Consider the following 20,414-nt stretch of genomic DNA (forward strand, 5'->3'; position numbering starts at 1 on the left):
GCCTCTTCGGACATGCCACAACACCACCCCACATGTATGAGGCGCGGTACGATGCTCCGGTGGCATTGCTACCCCCCAGGGCCCCCGTCCCCCCTAACCCTGGAGCGGTTGACCACGAGATCTAGCCCTTTGACTTTGCACAGACGGGCTTTGACCAGTGGACCTCTCCACCCGGTTGTGTCAGGTCCGCCCATAGAGACACCCGGGAGCATCATCCGGGCCAGACCCACAGATACATCCACTCCATGTAGACCCGACGCGTCCGTTCCCCTCCTCCAGGTGCCGGCGGCGGCGCCGTCCGTGACGGGGCCACACCCCGGAGATGCGTGCCGCCTCTTCGGACATGGCATAACACCATCCGGTTGTGGTAGGTCATCCGATATATATGAACACTTGGAGCAAAGTCCCCTTCGTATAGACCCGATGCGGCTGTCCCCATTCCAGTTGCCGGCTGGCGGCGGCACCGTTCGTGAGGGGGGTCACACCGCTCTGTACAGAACCGAAAAATAATGTATGTATGCTTATTAACACATACTATATGTAAGTTAGTTAAATAATAATAATAAAGAAAACAGTGAAGAAAAAGAAAAAAAAACTATATGTATGCTTACTATATGCTTATTAACACATACTATATGTATGCTTATTAACACAATCTATATGTATGCTTATTAACACATACTGTATGCTTAATAATAATAATACTATATGGAAAAAAAGAAAAAAAGAAAAAAAAAACTATGCCGACGGCAAAGCCGTCGGCATAGCTGCGGCCAGGGCAGATGGACAGCGCCGCGGATCGATGACGTGTCACCTATGCCGACGGCTGCCGTCGGCATAGGTCCTGGTCGGTGCGCTCTGGATCGGTGACGTGTCACCCGTATCTATGCCGACGGCCACCCGTCACGGCCGTCGGCATAGATTTGACGTCGTTAGCCGGCCGTGATGAGTGTTGTCGGCGGGCCCGCATCTATGCCGACGGCCAGTATATGCCGACGGCAGCTGTAGGCGTAGTCCGGGATAAGCCGACGGCTGTGTTGTGCCGACGGCTGCTGTCGGCGTAGACGGGGATAGCCCGACGGCAGTTGTACGCCGACGGCCAGGATCTAGCTGTCGGCATAGCTCGGATTAGGCCGACGGTGGCCGTCGGCATACATTTGGCTGTCGGCTTAGAGCCCTGTTCCGGTAGTGACTGTCACCACAAGCGCCTAGCTAGCTAGAGTGGAACCAATCGGTGCCCACCGAAATTGTTCAATCCCTCAAGTTGGAACCCATCGCTGTCCCCCCGACTCCTTGCACATTGCCAATAGCCACGTTCTCGACACGCCTCTTGTTCGCTATGCGGTACGGTATGGCCACGATGATAAGAAAGCAGACCAATGCCTACCAGTTATGACAATAGGCTCCGGCATACGCAAATCATTTGATCCCATGGCCTTGTCCAAACTAATCATATGCTGCAGCACTGCATGTGCTGATCCCATGGCCTTGTGCCTTGCCAACCTTTCTCAATGATAGCTCCACTTCACCATCACAATGTCCTTCCCCTCGCCACCTTGCCTATAAATTCAGTAAGCTGCCGGCTCAGTATCATCACTTCATCAGCTCATCCACCAACTAAGAATTTCAACATCCATAGCTCACTCCTTGAAATTCTCACAAGGACCAAGAACCAACCATGGCTGGTGCCAAGAGACTTGCTCAACTGGCAAAGAAGTGGCAGAGGGTGGAAGCACTTGGGAGGAAGAGGCTCACGGTATCAGCCAAAGAAGATCACGACTGCTGCAGTTCTGTGCCAGCCAAGGGCCACTGTGTCATGTACACGGCCGACGGGAGGCGTTTCGAGGTGCCTTTGGTGTACCTGAGCACCACGGTCTTCGGCGAGCTCCTGAGGATGTCTCAGGAGGAGTTTGGCTTTGCAAGCGATGGAAAAATCACACTGCCTTGCGATGCTGCAGTGATGGAGTATGTCATGTGCTTGCTCAGGAGAAACGCCTCCGCCGAGGTCGAGAGTGCATTGCTCAGCTCTATGGTGACGCCTTGCCACTACACTGGCTGCGCCATGCCTACTGTTGGAGCCAGCCAACAGATTTGTTGTTTGTAGCTTCTGAAGAGGCCCTGATGATGTCTTTTTTCTTGTGTAGTTTGCCTGGACAGTGTAAGATAGTAAGATAAGAGGCAATAGGAGCAGGAAAATTGTATGTATAGCAATCTGATCATTAAAGAAACAAAGCAGTACTCTGGGGCATTCTTCTCTTAAATTTTAGTTTCATACAACTCCACAATGGACCAACAATGGTTGTGACTACTTTTAGATGTCGATAGTTTAATCCTTCTGCACAGAGAATACGCCACAATTCTCCATGCAATCTATCATCTAGTCCAGTGGAAAATAAATACAACACCATCAACAAAATAAGCAATGAAGTAGGTAAAAATCACAAAATGGAACGGGAACCAGGGTTCACTCCACAAGTATTTAGGGGGCAGATTCATTTTTGGGGGTAAAACAAATTGATAGTTTACTGTTACTGAAAAATTGAATGTCCTACCCACAAAACTTTACAGAAGGTAGTGTCGGTGCAAGATATAGTCGATGCCTGTTATTCAGTTCACACTTCACACATGCAGCTAACTGAAGGCCCAAAGGAAAGTGCGGAGAAGGCGCTACAGAATGGCTTCCTCATGCAATGGCAGACCATCAAAAGAACTCAGTTATGACACTGTTCAGCAAGTTGTGTGTGTTGCATCAATTAACAACTGTCCTTTTCACACCTAATGAAAATGTTAAGAAAACGCTGAAGTACAACCATAGATCCAAATAAGTAAGTTTCTCATCAGCAACAGGAAGACTATAACTCTGAATTTAGTCCAAGTACTTGTGTTTGACAAATCCAACTACTAACTGGAAACGACACATTGCAATTGTTATGAATACATACGGAACCCAAGACGCATCAGAGACATGTGCTTTCAGCTTAGAAATCAAACATATCATGTGCTAGACCGAAGCAAGCTTTTCAACTCAATGTCAACAGAGAATAGATTGATCAGGTGCATGAACAATGCACGTTAGAAAGCACATAGATGGTGTAAGTGAGTGCTCACCGTCGCCGAAATTGCTCAATCCCTGAATCTGGAACCCATCGCTGTCCCCTCCCCACAAGTTGCCAATAGCCATGCTCTCGACACGCCTCTTGTTCACTACGCGCCTACGCGGTTTGGTATGGCAGCCACGAATGATAAGAAAGCCAACCAATGCCTACCCAAGTACGACCATAGGCTCCAGCATACACCAAACATTTGGCCCCACCGCAATCTAATCCAAATCAATCATGTTGCGACATTGCATGCACTGATCCCATGGCCTTGTCCCTTGCCAGCTATTATCAATGAAAACCACACTTCACCTTCAACGCCCTTCCCCTGGCCTATAAATTCAGCAAGCGACGAGCTCAACACCATCACTTATTCATCAGCACAACCACCACCAACTGAGCATCACGACATCTATCCCACTTCAGATTTCCAGCTGAAAACACAAAGGCCAAGAAACCAACCATGGCTGGTGCCAAGAGACTTGCTCAACTGGCAAAGAAGTGGCAGAGGGTGGAAGCACTTGGGAGGAAGAGGCTCACGGTATCAGCCAAAGAAGATCACGACTGCTGCAGTTCTGTGCCAGCCAAGGGCCACTGTGTCATGTACACGGCCGAGGGGAGGCGTTTCGAGGTACCCTTGGAGTACCTCAGCACGACGGTCTTCGGCGAGCTCCTGAGGATGTCTCAGGAGGAGTTTGGCTTTGCAAGCGATGGAAAAATCACACTGCCTTGCGATGCGGCAGTGATGGAGTATGTCATGTGCTTGCTCAGGAGAAACGCCTCCGCCGAGGTCGAGAGTGCGTTGCTGAGATCCATGGTGACGCCTTGCCACTACACTGGCTGTGCAATGCCTACCGTCGGAGCCAGCCAGCAGATTTGCTGTTTGTAGCTTCTCAAGAACATGCATGCGGAGGCCCTGATGATGTCCTCTGTTTTGAGTACTTTGCATGGGTACGTAGTGTAAGATAGTTAGACATTAGATAATAGGGAGCAGGAAAATTGTATGTATAGCAATCTGATCATCAATGCAACAAAGCAGCATTATGGCCACCAGCAGTATGCATTCTTCTCTTAATTACATATCTGTTTCGCATCTTGCTCCACAGAGAATACACAACAAGTTTCCGTACAATCTACTCAATATAAGCCAGAACATTAAAAAGATCAAAAAGTTACGAATTAGTGAAATGACCAGGTGATACAGGAGCCATTCTAATGATGAATCCTCGGTAAAATTATTGCAGTGCCATCAATCCAATAAGAAATGAAGTATGATAACAAACACAAAAATGGAATAGAAAGCATGGTTTACTCCACAGGTTTTAATGGGTATAAGGCAGATTTTATTATTGGGGTAAAAAACAAGTAATGATTGTTACTGAAAAATTGAATGTCCTCCTACCCGCAAATTTTACAGAAGGTAGTGTCGGTGCAAGATATAGTCGATGCCTGTTATTCAGTTCACACATGCAGCTAACTGAAGGCCCAAAGGAAAGTGCGGAGAAGAAGCAAAGGGATGGCTTCCACATGCAATGCTACAAATCAGGTAGGCCATCAACAGGACTGAGTTATGATAGTGTTCAGAGAGTTGTGTGTGTTACGTCAACTAATACTATCCCTTTCACACCTAATCAAAATGTTAAGAACACGCTAAATTACTAATCCAACTAAGTCAGTTTCTCATCTGCTAAACTAAAGGAAGACTATTGGCAACTGAACATGCTGGCTAGATTTCCCCGTCGCAACCAGAAGTCTTGTCTGCCAATATATTATTGCAAGAAACTGACGCTCATGCGTTGAACCCAGTTTGCATGGGGTCCTCGTGCCGCTAATCCACTAAACATGTCAGTGGCGGTGCCTGGTGATGTACCCGGCACGCACCAAATAGTTGGCTCAAATCAATATCCAATCTCAATAACATTGCCCTGATCTGCTTGCGACATTGCACGTACCAGACTCATGGCGTTGTCCCCTTACCAAATATCAATGACACTTGACAGTGTCCTACTTCCCTTCCGGCTCTAGCTACAAAATCTTGGTTCAGTGACCTCCAAACAGCATTGCTTCACCACAAACAAAGCATTGCAACTCAAGTTGAGTCTCCGGTTTCCACCCTTCAGAAGGACCGAACATGGTCAGTGCCAAGAGAATTGCTCAACTAGCAAAGAAGTGGCAAAGGGTAGCATACCTCAGCAGGAAGCAGCTTACCATGACGGCGAAAAAAGAAGCCGAAGGGTGGTCAATGGCAGTGGCAGGCAAGGACCACTGTGTCATGTACACAACTGACAAGAGGCGGTTCGAGGTGCCATTGGCATACCTCGGCACAATGATCTTCAGAGAGCTCCTCCTTATGTCTCTGGAGGAGTTTAGTGTCATCACTTGCAATGGTAGGATCACCTTGCCATGCGATGCCACAGAGATAAAATACATGATGTACTTGCTTGGAAGAAATGCTTCAGTGGAGGTCGAGAAGGCATTCTTGAGCTCCATAGTGATGCCATGCCACTATGCAATCTGTGTGGCACCATCTCTGGCTGTTGTGGCTGTTCGCAGCTCCTAGTGTTTATCTGTGTGGTATTAGTTAGCAAAGTAGTTTTCACATGGATAGAAGGAAAACTAAAACTGTGCATTTTCTTAATGTTGATGAAATCATTAGCATTCTTCTTGCTGCCACTTGTAAAGCCTTTCCAGTCTTGCAAGCCGTAACGAATGTAGCAGAAACCTGTTAACCCAGCACCTTCAGTCAATTTTGCATACAAAAATAATGAACAGATGCCCTCTTTTATATGCCAGTAAAAATCATGTGATTGCACAATACATTCATCTTCAGTGTGTATCTACTACTCCATATTTGGGTAATGCATACAAGACAGAAGATAAAAAGCAGAGTATCACAATATGTATGATATCCTGATTTCTTCAGGAAGGTGAACACTTTATATCCAAATGAAACCTGAATTATTTGCTTTCTTGAATTACATAAAGCAGACCAACTTGCTCATCTTTCCTGTAACTAAAGATCTAACCTAACCAAATTTGATTGCTTTGGTACCGATTGGAGAGATTAATCCAGTCTGGAATTCTCACCGGAGTATGGAGGAGGTGCTCAAGCAAGCAAGACGCCACCGAGCACACGCACGCAGACGCTAGCTGCGCATCGGACATCACACGCCAGCGGTGGTGGAAGCATCCATCTCCGAGGCAGTAGAGGCAGGTCTACATGGAGCGCGTTCTCTGCAAAATCTTATAAACGGGCTCACAGTCAAATTCTCAATCCGATAGTCCTTGCTAGAGGTAGGGAAGGCAGTTCGTTCATCGTTCATCTCTCCCCTTCGCCGGCATTGTTGCCGAGTTCCATCATTCACATCCCCTGCTTTTAGCAGCTGCACCCACAATTCACCCTCACGAACTTTGAGCAGAATGTTAAAGGATGTGTCAAATAATCAAATTTCTCCCAGAAAGTCAAGAAACTTTTGTATCATTTCCGGTGATAATCGATCTTACATAGAACTATATAAAGCATTTCTCAGTCCTAACCAACACACTATTTCAGAAGCTAAGCTAGTAGCTAAGTACAAAGGGCAAATTGATGGCTGATTCCCATTGATGGAGCCATGCAGCTAGCATTGTAGCTGTGGCAGTGCCCTGCAATAGAGCCCAAGAAAGCCTTCTCCACCTCCTCAGAGGCCTCTCTCCTGACCAGGCACAAGACATACTCCATCACAGCGGCATCGCAGGGCAGCATGATCCTGCCTCCGTCACTGCCATTCGCGAAGCCAAACTCCTCCTCGGACATCCTCAGGAGCTCAGAGAAGACCGTCGTCCTGAGGTACGCCAGAGGGACCTCGAACCGGTTCCGTCGGCAGTGTACACCACACAGTGGCCCTCATCAGCAACCACAGATGATACTGTGCTGCAGCACTCGTCAGCGGCTGTGTCTGAGGCATGCCGACGGCGGGCACTGGTTCTGGCCGCCAACATCCGCTGGCACTTCTTGGCCAGCTGAGCAAGCTTCTTTGGATGGATCATGGTTTTAGTCTGATGTGTTCCTGGCTGGCTAAATTTCACTTTGGCTCTGAAAGTCTGAAGGTGTGTTGTAGACTGTGATGTTGCTTGCAGATGAGATGAAGTCTGTGTTCAGTAGGCCATGGATTTATAGTAGAATGAACAACGAAGGGAGGGCTCGGGGCAGTGCATATGCGTGTAGGTTGTGTGTAACTATCAGCGGGAGCGTTGGGCAGGGGACAATGCTACAAGTGCTCTGTGTGCAATGTTGGTGGAAGTAGCTGTAGAAAATGTGATGAATGACTTTGATTAGATTTCCAAGCGCCATGCCACCATCCATGTCTGAAATATGTTTGTGGCTAGAGAGCCCCATGGGGTCCTCGTGCTCGTGCCATTTCTCTAGCAAACCGATCAGCATGGATGTCCAGGCGAGACGTCCATCGCAAGCTCTGGCAAGTGGCAAACACTTGGCCCCAAGGAGACCTGATCTAGATCACATCACGGCACCTCCAAAACTGCAGCAGCGCACCAACCATCACACACTACACCATATGTGGGTGCTCCTTCACCATTGAGCTATAAATCCATGGCTAGTGACATCCAACACCATCAGTTCATCCACAGACAAAGGCATTCCAACCTCCCACTAGCAGAAGAATTTCTCCAGTTCCAGAAACACAAGAAACTACCATGATGAGTGCCAAGACACTTGCTCGACTGGCCAAGAAGTGGCAGAGGGTGGCGGCTATGGGGAGGAAGAGGCTCACCTGGTCGCCATCAACGTCCAAAGAAGAAGCCGGAGAGTCGTGCAGCACGCCGTGCTCGACAGTGGCCAGCAAGGGCCACTGCGTCGTGTACACTGCCGATGGTGTAAGGTTCGAGGTGCCTCTTGCGTTCCTCGGAACGACCGTCTTCGGCGAGCTCTTGAGGATATCCCAAGAGGAGTTCGGCTTCTCAGGCATTGACGGTGGCAGAATCACGCTGCCCTGTGACGCATCGGTGATGGAGTATGCCATGTGCTTGCTAAGGAGAAGCGCCTCCGCAGAGATGGAGGCCGCGTTCCTCAACACCATGGTGATGCCATGCCACTATCATGTGGCGCCACATCTGGGAGTTGGCCAGCGATTCAGTGTATGCAGCTCCTGATTACCATCTGCAGAGATACAGGAAAATAGAACAAGGAAAACAGTTTATGTGTAGCATTTTGATCTTGCTAGCAAAGAAGCAATCAAGGAAGATGGACCTAGTTAGAGATATTGTTCTTTCAATGTATGCATATACTTTGTTCCGAAGATAAATGATTGATCACAGTTTTTTTAGGACCTAAGCAGTAACTGTCGACAAATTTCTTCTTTGCAATTAAATGGCCTCAAACAGAAATTATTACAAAGAAAGATTAGGTTGGGCAGGAAAGTCATTGCAGATGGATTAGGGAGGTTGACCTTTTGGATAAAGGCTACTGCAAGTTGTTCAACCGATGACAAATTCGTCGAAAATTATACTCAAGTCAGGACCAGCAAACCTACAAGCGTTCAGAAATCGGGTCTGTCATGCAGAATAAGCTCACCAAGGTTTGTACTTGGCAAATAAATTTTCATGCTATGTTTGTGTCATGGATGTCCAAGTAAATCATCAGGTAAGGCTGGGTTCATTATCTAAAATAAAGTAACAAATATGCAACTCGCATCACACGATGCTCACTTCCCCAAAAGAAATTTTCAAGGCTGTGAACTAGAAACCCTCAACTGCCCAGCTAAATGCAAGGAAGATAGCAAAAGATGGTGGACACATGCTATGCTAGAAACTATGCAGACCATGGGTGGACAATGAGATATGGAACTTGCCAGATTTGAAGCAATCAAAGAACTGTTAAACCAACAAACGCCTAACATGCAACTGCAGCTGTAAGTGCAAAGTACACACCCAAAAGCAGTGAAGTGAACTCTGCATCTGCCTATGAAAGGTTCCTGGACCATCATGTGCCATGTCCCCTATGATGCTAGCTTTTCACAGAAATGTGGTGAGCTGACGAGAATCCGCACAGCCAACGCATAGCAGTGACATGGTGGAAGACGTTGTTACTACCTCTAACCAGAACCTATGAACTGCTCAACGTACCTCCATCTGGGACACGCAGTCTCAATCCGACGTTTCTAGTTGGAGGTAGGAACATCCTTCTTTTTTTTAGTAAAGGAACAACAGTTTGTTCACTGTCCATCTAATCCTCTCATTCCCATGCCCTTCGCAGCGCCATCACCGACTTCAGCAACCTGACCACAAACTTTAAGTCCACGGTTTCTTTCTTACTTCCTTCACTAGTATATATGAACTATGTTCAAGGATGTGTCAAATAATCCAATTTCTCCCAGAAAATTTGTCTCTTTGAATCATTTTCTGTGATCATTGAATCTTACATGAGGCTCTATAGAGCTCCTCTCAGTCCTAACTAAAAATATTTCAGAAGCTAAGCTAGTAGTAGCTAGCTAAGTACAAAGAGCGAACTGATGGCCAAGTTCCATTGCTGGTGCCACGCAGCTAGCATGGTAATTGTGGCAGTGCCCAACAATGGAGCTCAAGAACGCCCTCTCAACCTCCTCAGAGGCCTCTCTCCTGACCAGGCACAAGACATATTCCATCACAGTGGCATCACAGGGCAGCATAATCCTGCCTCCGTCACTGCCGCTCGCGAAGCCAAACTCCTCCTCAGACATTCTTAAGATCTCGGCGAAGACCGTCGTCCCGAGGTACGCCAGAGGGACCTCGAACCGGGTTCCATCGGCGGTGTACATCACGCAGTGGCCCTCATCGGCAACCACAGATGACACTGTGCTGCAGCACTCATCGTCGGCCGTGTCTGAAGCATGCGGACGGCGGGCACCGGCTCTGGCCGACAACATCCGCTGGCACTTCTTGGCCAGCTGAGAAAGCTTCTTCGGATGGATCATGGTTGAGTCGGATATATGTGTTTCTGGCTGGCTAAATTTCACTTTGGCTCTGGAGTGTGTTGTAGATTGTGATGCTGCTTGTGATGAGATGAAGTTTGTGCTGAGCAGGCCATGGATTTATAGTAGAAGGAAGAAAGGACTCAGGGCAGTGCATCTGCGTGTGGTTAGTGTGTAGATATCAGCGAAAGAGTTGGGCAGGGGGCAATGCCATGAGTGCTCTGCGTGCGATGTTGTTGCAACTAGCTGCAGACACCAAACGTGATGACTGATTTTGATGAGATTTCCAAGCACCATGCCACCATCGATGTCTGAAATGTGCTTGTGGCTATAGCCCCATGGGGTCCTCTTGCTCGTGCCATTTCCCTAGCAAACAGATCACCATGGCTGTGCAGGCGAGACGTCCAAGCTCCGGCAAGTGGCAAACACTTGGCCCCAGCAGACCTGATCTAGATCACATCACGGCACCTCCAAAACTGCAGCACCGCACGTACCATACACATGGCATTGTCTCCTGCCCAACCATCACATACTACAGCATATGTGGGTGTTCCTTCACCCTTGAGCTATAAATCCATGGCTAGTGACACCCAACACCACCAGTTCATCTACAGATAAAGGCATTCCAACCTCCCACTAGCAGAAGAATTTCTCCAGTTCCAGAAACACAAGAAACTACCATGACGAGTGCCAAGACACTTGCTCGGCTGGCCAAGAAGTGGCAGAGGGTGGCGGCTATGGGAAGGAAGAGGCTCACCTGGTCGCCATCAACGTCCAAAGAAGAAGCCGGAGAGTCGTGCAGCACGCCGTGCTCGACAGCGGCCGGCAAGGGCCACTGCGTCGTGTACACTGCCGATGGTGTAAGGTTCGAGGTGCCTCTTACGTTCCTCGGAACGACCGTCTTCAGCGAGCTCTTGAGGATATCCCAAGAGGAGTTTGGCTTCACAGGTGTTGACGGTGGCAGAATCACTCTGCCCTGCGACGCATCGGTGATGGAGTATGCCATGTGCTTGCTCAGGAGAAGCGCCTCCACAGAGATGGAGGCCGCGTTTCTCAACACCATGGTGATGCCATGCCACTATCATGTGGCGCCACATCTGGGAGTTGGCCAGCGATTCGGTGTATGCAGCTCCTGATTACCATCTGCAGAGATACAGGAAAATAGAACAAGGAAAACAGTTTATGTGTAGCATTTTGATCTTGCTAGCAAAGAAGCAATCAAGGAAGATGGACCTAGTAAGAGATATTGTTCTTTCAATGTATGCATATACTTTGTTCCGAAGATAAATGATCGATGACAGTTTTTTAGGACCTAAGCAGTAAACGTCGACAAATTTCTTCTTTGCAATTAAATGGCCTCAAACACAAATTATTACAAACAAAGATTAGGTTGGGCAGGAAAGTCATTGCAGATGGATTAGGGAGGTTGACCTTTCGGACACAGGCTACTGCAAGTTGTTCAACCGATGACAAATTCGTCGAAAATTATACTCAAGTCAGGATCAGCAAATCTACTAGCGTTCAGAAATCGGGTCTGTCATGCAGAATAAGCTCATCAAGATTTGTACTTGGCAAATATATTTTCATGCTATGTTTGCGTCATGGATGTCCAAGTAAATCATCAGGTAAGGCTGGGTTCATTATTAAAATAAAGTAAAAAAAATATGCAACTCGCATCACAGGATGCTCACTTCCCCAAAAGAAATATTCAAGGCTGTGACCTAGAAACCCTCAACTGCCCAGCTAAATGCAAGGAAGATACCTGGAAGATGGCTGACACATGCTATGCTAGAAACTATGCACACCATGGGTGGACAATGAGATATGGAACTTGCCAGATCTGAAGCAATCAAAGCACTGTTAAACCAACAAACACCTAACATGCAGCTGCAGCTGTAAGTGCAAAGTACACACCCAAAAGCAGTGAAGTGAACTCTGCATCTACCTATGAAAGGTTCCTGGACCATCATGTGCCATGTCCACTATGATGCTAGCTTTTCACCGAAGTGTGGTGAGCTGACGAAAATCCGCCCAGCCCACGCATAGCTTTTCACCCAAGTGTGGTGAGATGACGAGAATCCGCCCAGCTCACACATGGCACTCCAACACATGAGGAACGAAGATCCAGAATTGGCCACTTCCGGCAGTGACATGGTGGTAGCCGCTGTTACTAGCTACCTCTAACCAGAAACTATGAACTGCTCAAGCTACCTCCATCTGGGACACGCAATCTCGATCCGACGTTTCTAGTTCAAGGTAGGAACAACAGTTCTTTTTTTAGTAAAGGGAGAGCAATTTGTTAATTGTCCATCTAATCCTCTCACCCCAACCACTTCGCAGCGCCAGATGACCATAAATTTTTAAATCCATGGTTTAAAGTCCATGGTTTCTTTCTTACTTCCTTCACTAGTATATATGAACTATTTTCAAGGATGTGTCAAATAATCCAATTTCTCCCGGAAAATTTGTCTCTTTGTATCATTTCCTGTGATCATTGATCTTACATGAGGCTCTACAGAGCTCCTCTCAATCCTAACTAAAAATATTTCAGAAGCTAAGCTAGTAGCTAAGTACAAAGAGCAAAATGATGGCCGAGTTCCATTGATGGTGCCTTGCAGCTAGCATTGTAGTTGTGGCAGTGCCCAACAATGGAGCTCAAGAACGCCCTCTCAACCTCCTCAGAGGCCTCTCTCCTGACCAGGCACAAGACATATTCCATCCCAGTGGCATCACACGGCAGCATGATCCTGCCTCCGTCACTGCCGCTCGTGAAGCCAAACTCCTCCTCGGACATCCTCAGGAGCTCGATGAAGACCGACGTCCCGAGGTACGCCAGAGGGACCTCGAACCGGGTTCCGTCGTTGGTGTACATCACGCAGTGGCCCTCATCGGCAACCACAGATGACACTGTGCTGCAGCACTCGTCATCGGCCATGTCCGAGGCATGCTGACGACGAGCACCGGCTCCAGCCACCAACATCCGCTGGCACTTCTTGGCCAGCTGAGCAAGCTTCTTTGGGTGGATCATGGTTGAGTCGGATGTGTTCTGGTCGGCTGGCTAAATTTCACTTTGGCTCTGGAAGTCTGAAGGTGTGTTGTAGATTGTGATGTTGCTTGAGATGAGATGAAGTTTGTGCTGAGCAGGCCATGGATTTATAGAAGGAAGAAAGGACTCAGGGCAGTGCATATGGAAGTGTGTAGCTATCAGCGAGAGAGTTGGGCAGGGGACAATGCCATGAGTGCTCTTCGTGCAATGTTGTTGATGAGATTTCCAAGAACTATCCATGTCTGAAATGTGTCTGTGGCTAGAGAACCACATGGGGTCCTCGTGCTCATGCCATTTCTCTAGCAAACCTATCACCACGGATGTGCCGGCAGGACGTCCAGCGCAAGCTCTGTCAAGTGCCAAACACTTGGCCCCAACAGACCTGAGCCAGATCACATCACAGCACCTCCAAAATTGCAGCACCGCACGTACCATTCCTATGGCATTGTCTCCTGCCTAACCATCACACACTCCACCATATGTGGGCGCCCGCTTTATCCCCGGGCTATATATATGGCTAAATGCCTTCCTAACACACTTCATCCACAGACAAACGCATTCCAACCTTCAACTAGTAGAAGAATTTCTCCAGTTCCCAGAAACACAATAAACTACCATGATGAGTGCCAAGAACCTCTCTCGGATTGCCAAGAAGTGGCAGAGGGTGGCGGCTATCGGGAGGAAGAGACTCACCTGGTCGTTATCAACGTCCACAGAAGAAGCCGGAGGGTCATGCGGCATGTCATGCGAAGAGGCTCACCTGGTCGTTATCAACGTCCACAGAAGAAGCCGGAGGGTCATGCGGCATGTCATGCTCGTCGGTGGCCAGTAAGGGCCACTGCATCATGTACACTGCCGACGGCGTGAGGTTCGAAGTGCCGCTTGCGTTCCTTGGCACAACCGTCTTCAGTGAGCTCTTAAGGATATCCCAAGAGGAGTTCGGCTTCGCAGGCGTTGATGGTGACAGAATCACGCTTCCCTGCGATGCATCGGTGATGGAGTACGCCATGTGGTTGCTCAGGAGAAGCGCCTCCGCAGAGACGGAGGCCGCGTTCCTCAATACCATGGCGATGCCATGCCATTATCATGTGGTGCCACATCTGGAAGTTAGCCAGCATTTCGGTGTCTGCAGCTCCTGATTACTATCTGCAGAGATATAGGAATCTCACACTAAGGAAAATGGACAGTAGTTGGAGACAATGTTATTTCAATGTATACATATACTTTGTTGCAAAGATAAATGGATGATCGCAGTTTTTAGAACCTAAGCAGTATGTGTCGACAAATTTCTTCTATGCAGTTATATCTTATATGGCCTTGATCAGACACAAAATATTATGAAGAAAGTTGTTCAACTGACAACTGATGATAAAATATTTGCAGATGGAGATGGAATGTGACCTTTTGGACAAAGGCTACTGCAAGTTGTTCATACTCGAGTCAAGACCAGCAAACCTGCAAACATTCAGAAATCTGGTATGTCACGCAGAATAAGCTCATCAAGATTCGTGCTTGGCAAAACAAAAAATTCATGCTATGTTTGTGTCATGGATGTCCAAGTAAATCATCAGGCAAGGTTGGATTCATTATCTAAGATAAAGTAACAAATATGCAACTCGCATCACAGGAACTAATAGCAAGCCCTTGCACAGATTCAAGGCTGTGAACTAGAAACCCTCAACTGCCCAGCTAAATGCAAAGATACCGGAAAATAGCTGACACGTGCTATGCTAGAAACCATGCAGACCATGGGTGGACAATGAGATATGGAACTTCCCCGCAACCTGCCAGATCTGAAGCAATCAAAGCACTGTTAAACCAACAAACACCTAACATGCAACTGCATCTGTATCTGTAAGTGCAAAGTACACACCCAAAAGCAGTGAAGTGAACTCCACATCTGCCTATGAAAGGCTCCTGGACCATATGCCATGTCCCCTATTACGCTAGATCTGCACGTCACCTAAAGCTTTGTTCGGTTACACCTCTTCCCACAGGGATTGGAGGGGATTTGGAAGGGATTTGACTTGTAGGAGATCTAATCCCCCCTCAATCCTTGCCAAACCTCTTCAATTCCCTGTGAACCGAACGCAGCCTAATTGAGATAACGCGGTTGTGACAATGGCACGGATATAGGTCAGCAGATCATTAAAGTGATTGCTTTTGAATCAGCATATTTTCCAATCTCTTGATACAGAATGCTGAACAGAAAAGAGCACATCCACAAATCCTGGACCCCAGATGGTTGCAAAATGCATATACCCAGTTTAGCATCAAGGACTGTGCTACTGTAGTATGCATCTGAGTGCCTAGCCAGTAGTCCACTATCTTTGCCTCTACAGAAAGCCATGGCCCAGAAAATCTGATCTGAATCTGGCTACATCCCTTTACAGCCACCATTGCATGCGCCAAGCTCATGGCCTTGTCTCCTGCCAAATACAAATTAGTCATATGGTTGTGCATATATAATTATATATTCATGGGCTAGCTAGTAGTACACCACTACTTCATCAAACTCACAGATCAAGAATTTCTGAGCTACATACCTCAGAACCAAGAACACACAAGCATGGCCATGATACATCCCAAGAGACTTGCTCAGTTGGTGAGGAAGTGGCAAAAGATCAACAACCCCACAACATCACCGATCACAGATAAAGGCCACTGCGCCATGTACACGGCCGATGGGAGGCGGTTCGAGGTCCCCTTGACGTACCTCGACATGACAGTCGTCGGAGAGCTGCTAAGGATGTCCTAGGAGGAATATGGGTTTACATTAGACAGCAGGATCACACTGCCCTTCGATGCAGCGGTGGAGTATGCCATCTGCTTGATCAGAAGAAATGCTTCAGAGGAAGTAGAGAGAGCGTTCCTGAACTCTGTAGTGATGTCTTGCCAATATCCAAGCTGTACGGTGCCACATGTAGCGCCGCACCAGCAGCCTGCAGTTTGTAGCTGCTGAATATAATGCTTTCCCTCATTGTTCTCCATTTTGCTTCTGAAAATAGTTCAACACCGAAGAATGGAAATTAAATATTATCATACCAACTTGTTGCATTATATGAAGTGTTATTAACTACAACTATATAGCATTAGGCCATAGGGTGCCACGAAGCGATTTACTTTAACCTCAGGATTCAGAGTGCAAATGTCTAGCTCCTATTCTATGATAGTAAATCACAAAATTATATTTAGTAATGAAGTAATTATTTCAAGGAAATAACAGCCGCCCAAACTCTTACGTTGTTTCATGATTTATCACATACGCTTCTCTCATTAATAGATATAAATGCAGAAGCAATTTGCTGTAAGTTTACTAGTCAGACAAGATATATTAGCAGAAGTTTCATGAACGACTTCAATGATGAACCCTCAGGGTAAAACTCTGGAAGGGCTGGTGTGTAAAAAAAATGTTGTAACGTTGCCTGCAAGAATGAAGGATGCTTTCTGAGGTAGCGGCAAATTGGCAAGTTACCATATATCGAGGTAGCATTCTCATGCCAAAGAACCTTTCAATGTAGTAACAGGGTTTATCTAGATTTGGGGTAATGTCTGTTAGGAATAAGCAACTTGTATTCCCACGAGGCCATAGGCCGATATATATATACATGTACAGGTATGGTACATATGCAGGAAACCCCTCATACAACGGTATAAATACAAAGGGGTACATGACTTATATTATAACTCTAACACCCCCCTCAAACTCATGGTGGATGAACAACACTGAGTTTGGAGAGATAAAAGCCATGTTGTGCTCTAGTCTGAGCCTTCTTCAGGAAATCCACCAACTGTAACTCAGAAGGCACATACTGAAGAGCAATAACCTGATCCTGCACAGCAGCGCGCACATAGAAAGCATCAACACCAATATGCTTGGTGAGCTCATGCTTCACAGGATCGCGTGCAATGTTGATAGCACCTGTACTGTCAGATAAAAGCAGAGTCGGTGTAGTGACAGAAACACCAAAATCCTGAAGTAACCAACGTAACCAAGTCACCTCTGCCGTCAAAAGAGCCATTGCTCGCAACTCAGCCTCGGCACTCGAACGGGAAACTGCAAGATGTTTCTTCGTCTTCCAGGCAATGAGAGAACCACCAAGAAAAACACAGTAAGCAGAAAGTGAACGGCGATCAGAAGGATCACTAGCCCACGTAGCATCCGAATAGGCCTGGAGCTGGAAAGAACTGGAGCGAGGAAAGAATAGACGGTGAGAGATCGTGCCTCGAAGATATCGAAGAACACGAAGGAGATGACTATAGTGAACCGAGGTGGGGGCAGAGACAAACTGACTCAGTATATGAACCGGATAAGAGATGTCCGGACGAGTGACAGCTAGATAGACAAGACTGCCAACAAGATGACGATAACGCGTCGGGTCAGGGAGAGGATCACCATCAGTAGCACAGAGGTGAACATTGAGCTCCATAGGAGTCTCAACAACGCGCTCATCAGTAAGAGCAGCACGAGCAAGAAGATCCTGGATATACTTTTCTTGGGATATAAAAAAGCCATCAGAGATAGAAGAGACTTCAATCCCAAGAAAATAGCGAAGAGGTCCAAGATCAGACATAAGAAACTGCTCAGTAAGACGGGCCTTTACAAAGGCAATATACTCGGGGTCATCCCCCGTGATGATCATGTCATCAACATAAAGAAGAAGAAGAGTCCGACCACGAGGAGAAAGGTGAATAAACAATGCTGGATCATGAGCACTTGCTAAAAAACCAGCAGCAGTGATCACAGAGGCAAAGCGCTCAAACCAGGCGCGAGGGGCTTGCTTAAGGCCATAGAGAGAGCGACGAAGACGACATACCATGCCATCAGGAACAGAATACCCAGGTGGTGGCTGCATGTACACCTCCTCACGCAGCTCACCATTAAGAAAGGCATTCTTAACATCAAGCTGAGATATAGACCAGTGGCGTGCAGAGGCAACGGCAAGAAGTGTACGAACAGTGGTCATATGAGCCACAGGAGCAAAAGTCTCGTCATAATCACGACCATGCTCCTGCTGAAAACCACGAGCCACAAGACGAGCTTTGTGACGCTCAAGAGAACCATCGGAGCGAGTCTTAACCTTGTAGACCCACTTACAAGTGATTGGACGGACTCCAGGAGGAAGAGAAACAAGATCCCAGGTACCAGTGCGTTCAAGAGCAGCAATCTCCTCTGCCATCGCAAACTGCCATTCAGGATGAACAACAGCCTGACGGTAAGAAGTCGGCTCAAGAACAGCAGCACCAGCGGTGGGAAAGCCAAAGCGATCAACAGGCGGACGAGGACGAGAACACAAGCCATAAGTAGGCTGAGAGGAAGATGACGACCCATCCACAGAGGCATCAACTGGTCGTGGACGACGAGTGTAATGCTGAGGAAAAGATGGAATAATAGAAGGAGGAATTGGCAAGGTAGAATCAGGGGGTGGCGACGAAGAAGTCACCGGAGACCAAGGTGTAGAATCCGGTGACATGCTAGGCGAGGAGACCGGGGAGGATGGTGGCTGCAAATCAACTAGATGTGGAGAAGGAGAGGAAGTGGAACGGAGAGGTACAGTCTCGGCGGGGGTGATAGGTGAGTCGGGAAAAGTGAGGAAAGAGATATCCTGCACTGAAAAAGTCGAGGAAGATGGGCGTGGGTAGAAGGGACGAGACTCTTCAAAAGTCACATCTCGAGAGATACGCATCCGACGACCAATAGGATCCCAACAACGATAGCCCTTATGCTCATCACTATAGCCTAAGAAGACATACTCAACAGACTGGGCGGTCAGTTTGGTGCGTTCACGAGGGGCAAGAAGAACATAGCAAACACAACCAAACGAGCGAAGCATCGAATAATCGGGAGAACGATCAAAAAGTCGCTCGAAAGGAACACCACCCTGTAGAGCAGCGGAAGGCTGTATATTGATAAGATAGGTGGGTGTGGAGACGGCCTCAGCCCAAAAATGAGGCGGGAGAGAGGCAGCAATCATCAATGCACGAGCCGTCTCAAGAAGATGTCGATGCTTTCGCTCAGCCACACCATTCTGAGCATGAGCACCAGGACAAGAGAATTGAGAGAGTCCCGTGCTCAGCAAGAACACCACGCAACATCTTAGAGATATACTCGCCGGCGGAGTCAGCACGAAAAATACGTATGGGTGAAGAGAACTGAGTATGAACCATGGCAGCAAAACGCTTATAAATAGACAACACCTCAGAACGAGAAGTCATGAAATAAAGCCATGTGTAACGAGAGAAATCATCTATGAAAATAATATAGTATTTATGACCACCTTTCGAAGCGAAAGGGGCCGGACCCCATACATCAGAATGGACTAAATCGAAAGGACGCTTAGACACTGACTCACTATGTGAATATGGTAACTGAATCTGCTTGCCAAGACGACAACCCTGACACTCTAAAGAAACATCTCCTAAGACAGACCCCAGAAGGCCTCGACGAACTAAAGAAGACAACCGAGAACCACACAGATGACCAAGTCGATGATGCCACTGCTGGAAGGAACCAGTGACGGAGGCGACAGAAGCGGAAGAACTGGCAATGGTGGTGGCAGCAGAAGGAACATGAAGCCAGTCCAACTCCCAAAGACCCTGAGAGTCACGGCGGCGAGGGCCAGCCCCAACCAGAGTGTGCGTGTGACGGTCCTGGACAGAACAAGAGTCAACGTCGAGGATGACGCGACAACCAGAATCCGTAAGTTGACCAGCAGAAAACAAATTCATGGTAAGTCGAGGAACATGAGCAACATCAGGAACAGAATAAGAAGGAGTAGTAAGATTGCCTCTACTAGCAACAGAAAGTGGAGTACCATCAGCAGTGAAGACATGAATAGGAGAATCCAGTGATCGAAGAGAGGACAAAGTGGAAGAATGAGAAGACATATAAAAAGAAGCTCCAGAGTCCAGAACCCATGGGGATGTACCTGACTGTGTAGAGGGTGATTGCTCAGTGCGGGAAGCATCAGTCACAGAACCGGCAGTACCCGTCGAGGAAGAACCTGAAGCCGCGAGCAGACGCTTAAGTCTCAAAATATCCTGTTCAGTCAAAGCAATGGCTGAAGCTGTCGAGGTAGATGACGAAGTCCCTGAAGATGATGATCGAGCCTTGCACAGGTGTTTCTTCTTCGTGTAGCACTGAGACTCAAGATGACCATCATTGTTGCAATAGGCGCAATGTGGACGGGGGCGACCTGAGCCTCCAGAGGGAGTGGGCAAGAGTGGCGGAGCACTCGAGCGAGAAGGGGTCGATGGAGCAGGTGGCGTAGGAGCACGAGTAGCGAGCACAGAGGAAACCTCCAGCAAACCAGCACCACGTAA

The 20,414-nt window shown here is 47.6% G+C and overlaps 7 protein-coding genes and 1 pseudogene across 7 annotated transcripts; 5 read left to right on the top strand and 3 right to left on the bottom strand.

The window, feature by feature from the left end:
- The first annotated feature begins 1,609 nt into the window (after positions 1-1,609).
- LOC119297841 (auxin-responsive protein SAUR36-like) lies at positions 1,610-2,251 on the top strand. The gene has a single exon (XM_037575469.1). It carries the CDS (start codon positions 1,679-1,681, stop codon positions 2,102-2,104), a length of 426 nt encoding a protein of 141 aa, XP_037431366.1. The 5' UTR covers positions 1,610-1,678; the 3' UTR covers positions 2,105-2,251.
- A 1,231-nt stretch (positions 2,252-3,482) lies between these two features.
- On the top strand, positions 3,483-4,139 carry LOC119297842 (auxin-responsive protein SAUR36-like). The gene has a single exon (XM_037575470.1). It carries the CDS (start codon positions 3,562-3,564, stop codon positions 3,985-3,987), a length of 426 nt encoding a protein of 141 aa, XP_037431367.1. The 5' UTR covers positions 3,483-3,561; the 3' UTR covers positions 3,988-4,139.
- A 2,438-nt stretch (positions 4,140-6,577) lies between these two features.
- Positions 6,578-7,368, bottom strand: LOC119297843 (annotated as a pseudogene).
- Positions 7,369-7,619: 251 nt separating this feature from the next.
- On the top strand, positions 7,620-8,420 carry LOC119297844 (auxin-responsive protein SAUR36-like). Its single transcript, XM_037575471.1, has one exon. It carries the CDS (start codon positions 7,794-7,796, stop codon positions 8,247-8,249), a length of 456 nt encoding a protein of 151 aa, XP_037431368.1. The 5' UTR covers positions 7,620-7,793; the 3' UTR covers positions 8,250-8,420.
- Positions 8,421-9,559: 1,139 nt separating this feature from the next.
- On the bottom strand, positions 9,560-10,225 carry LOC119297846 (auxin-responsive protein SAUR36-like). Its single transcript, XM_037575472.1, has one exon. The coding sequence runs from the start codon at positions 10,046-10,048 to the stop codon at positions 9,587-9,589; it is 462 nt and encodes a 153-aa protein (XP_037431369.1). The 5' UTR covers positions 10,049-10,225; the 3' UTR covers positions 9,560-9,586.
- A 437-nt stretch (positions 10,226-10,662) lies between these two features.
- On the top strand, positions 10,663-11,356 carry LOC119297847 (auxin-responsive protein SAUR36-like). Its single transcript, XM_037575473.1, has one exon. It carries the CDS (start codon positions 10,726-10,728, stop codon positions 11,179-11,181), a length of 456 nt encoding a protein of 151 aa, XP_037431370.1. The 5' UTR covers positions 10,663-10,725; the 3' UTR covers positions 11,182-11,356.
- Positions 11,357-12,511: 1,155 nt separating this feature from the next.
- Positions 12,512-13,217, bottom strand: LOC119297848 (auxin-responsive protein SAUR36-like). Its single transcript, XM_037575474.1, has one exon. The coding sequence runs from the start codon at positions 13,071-13,073 to the stop codon at positions 12,612-12,614; it is 462 nt and encodes a 153-aa protein (XP_037431371.1). The 5' UTR covers positions 13,074-13,217; the 3' UTR covers positions 12,512-12,611.
- Positions 13,218-13,663: 446 nt separating this feature from the next.
- On the top strand, positions 13,664-14,339 carry LOC119297849 (auxin-responsive protein SAUR36-like). The gene is made up of 2 exons (XM_037575475.1): positions 13,664-13,787; positions 13,846-14,339. Exons 1-2 carry the CDS (start codon positions 13,708-13,710, stop codon positions 14,228-14,230), a joined length of 465 nt encoding a protein of 154 aa, XP_037431372.1. The 5' UTR covers positions 13,664-13,707; the 3' UTR covers positions 14,231-14,339.
- Positions 14,340-20,414: the final 6,075 nt, after the last annotated feature.

This window comes from Triticum dicoccoides, chromosome 5A (genome assembly GCF_002162155.2).
Source record: "Triticum dicoccoides isolate Atlit2015 ecotype Zavitan chromosome 5A, WEW_v2.0, whole genome shotgun sequence".
NCBI classification, from domain to species: Eukaryota; Viridiplantae; Streptophyta; class Magnoliopsida; order Poales; family Poaceae; genus Triticum; species Triticum dicoccoides.

Coding starts and splice junctions, on each gene's coding strand:
- LOC119297841 (XM_037575469.1), top strand. CDS start 1,679: ATGGCTGGTGCCAAGAGACTTGCTCAACTGGCAAAGAAGTGGCAGAGG.
- LOC119297842 (XM_037575470.1), top strand. CDS start 3,562: ATGGCTGGTGCCAAGAGACTTGCTCAACTGGCAAAGAAGTGGCAGAGG.
- LOC119297844 (XM_037575471.1), top strand. CDS start 7,794: ATGATGAGTGCCAAGACACTTGCTCGACTGGCCAAGAAGTGGCAGAGG.
- LOC119297846 (XM_037575472.1), bottom strand. CDS start 10,048: ATGATCCATCCGAAGAAGCTTTCTCAGCTGGCCAAGAAGTGCCAGCGG.
- LOC119297847 (XM_037575473.1), top strand. CDS start 10,726: ATGACGAGTGCCAAGACACTTGCTCGGCTGGCCAAGAAGTGGCAGAGG.
- LOC119297848 (XM_037575474.1), bottom strand. CDS start 13,073: ATGATCCACCCAAAGAAGCTTGCTCAGCTGGCCAAGAAGTGCCAGCGG.
- LOC119297849 (XM_037575475.1), top strand. CDS start 13,708: ATGATGAGTGCCAAGAACCTCTCTCGGATTGCCAAGAAGTGGCAGAGG. Junction 13,788..13,845: donor GGGAGGAAGAGACTCACCTG/GTCGTTATCAAC, acceptor TCATGCGAAGAG/GCTCACCTGGTCGTTATCAA.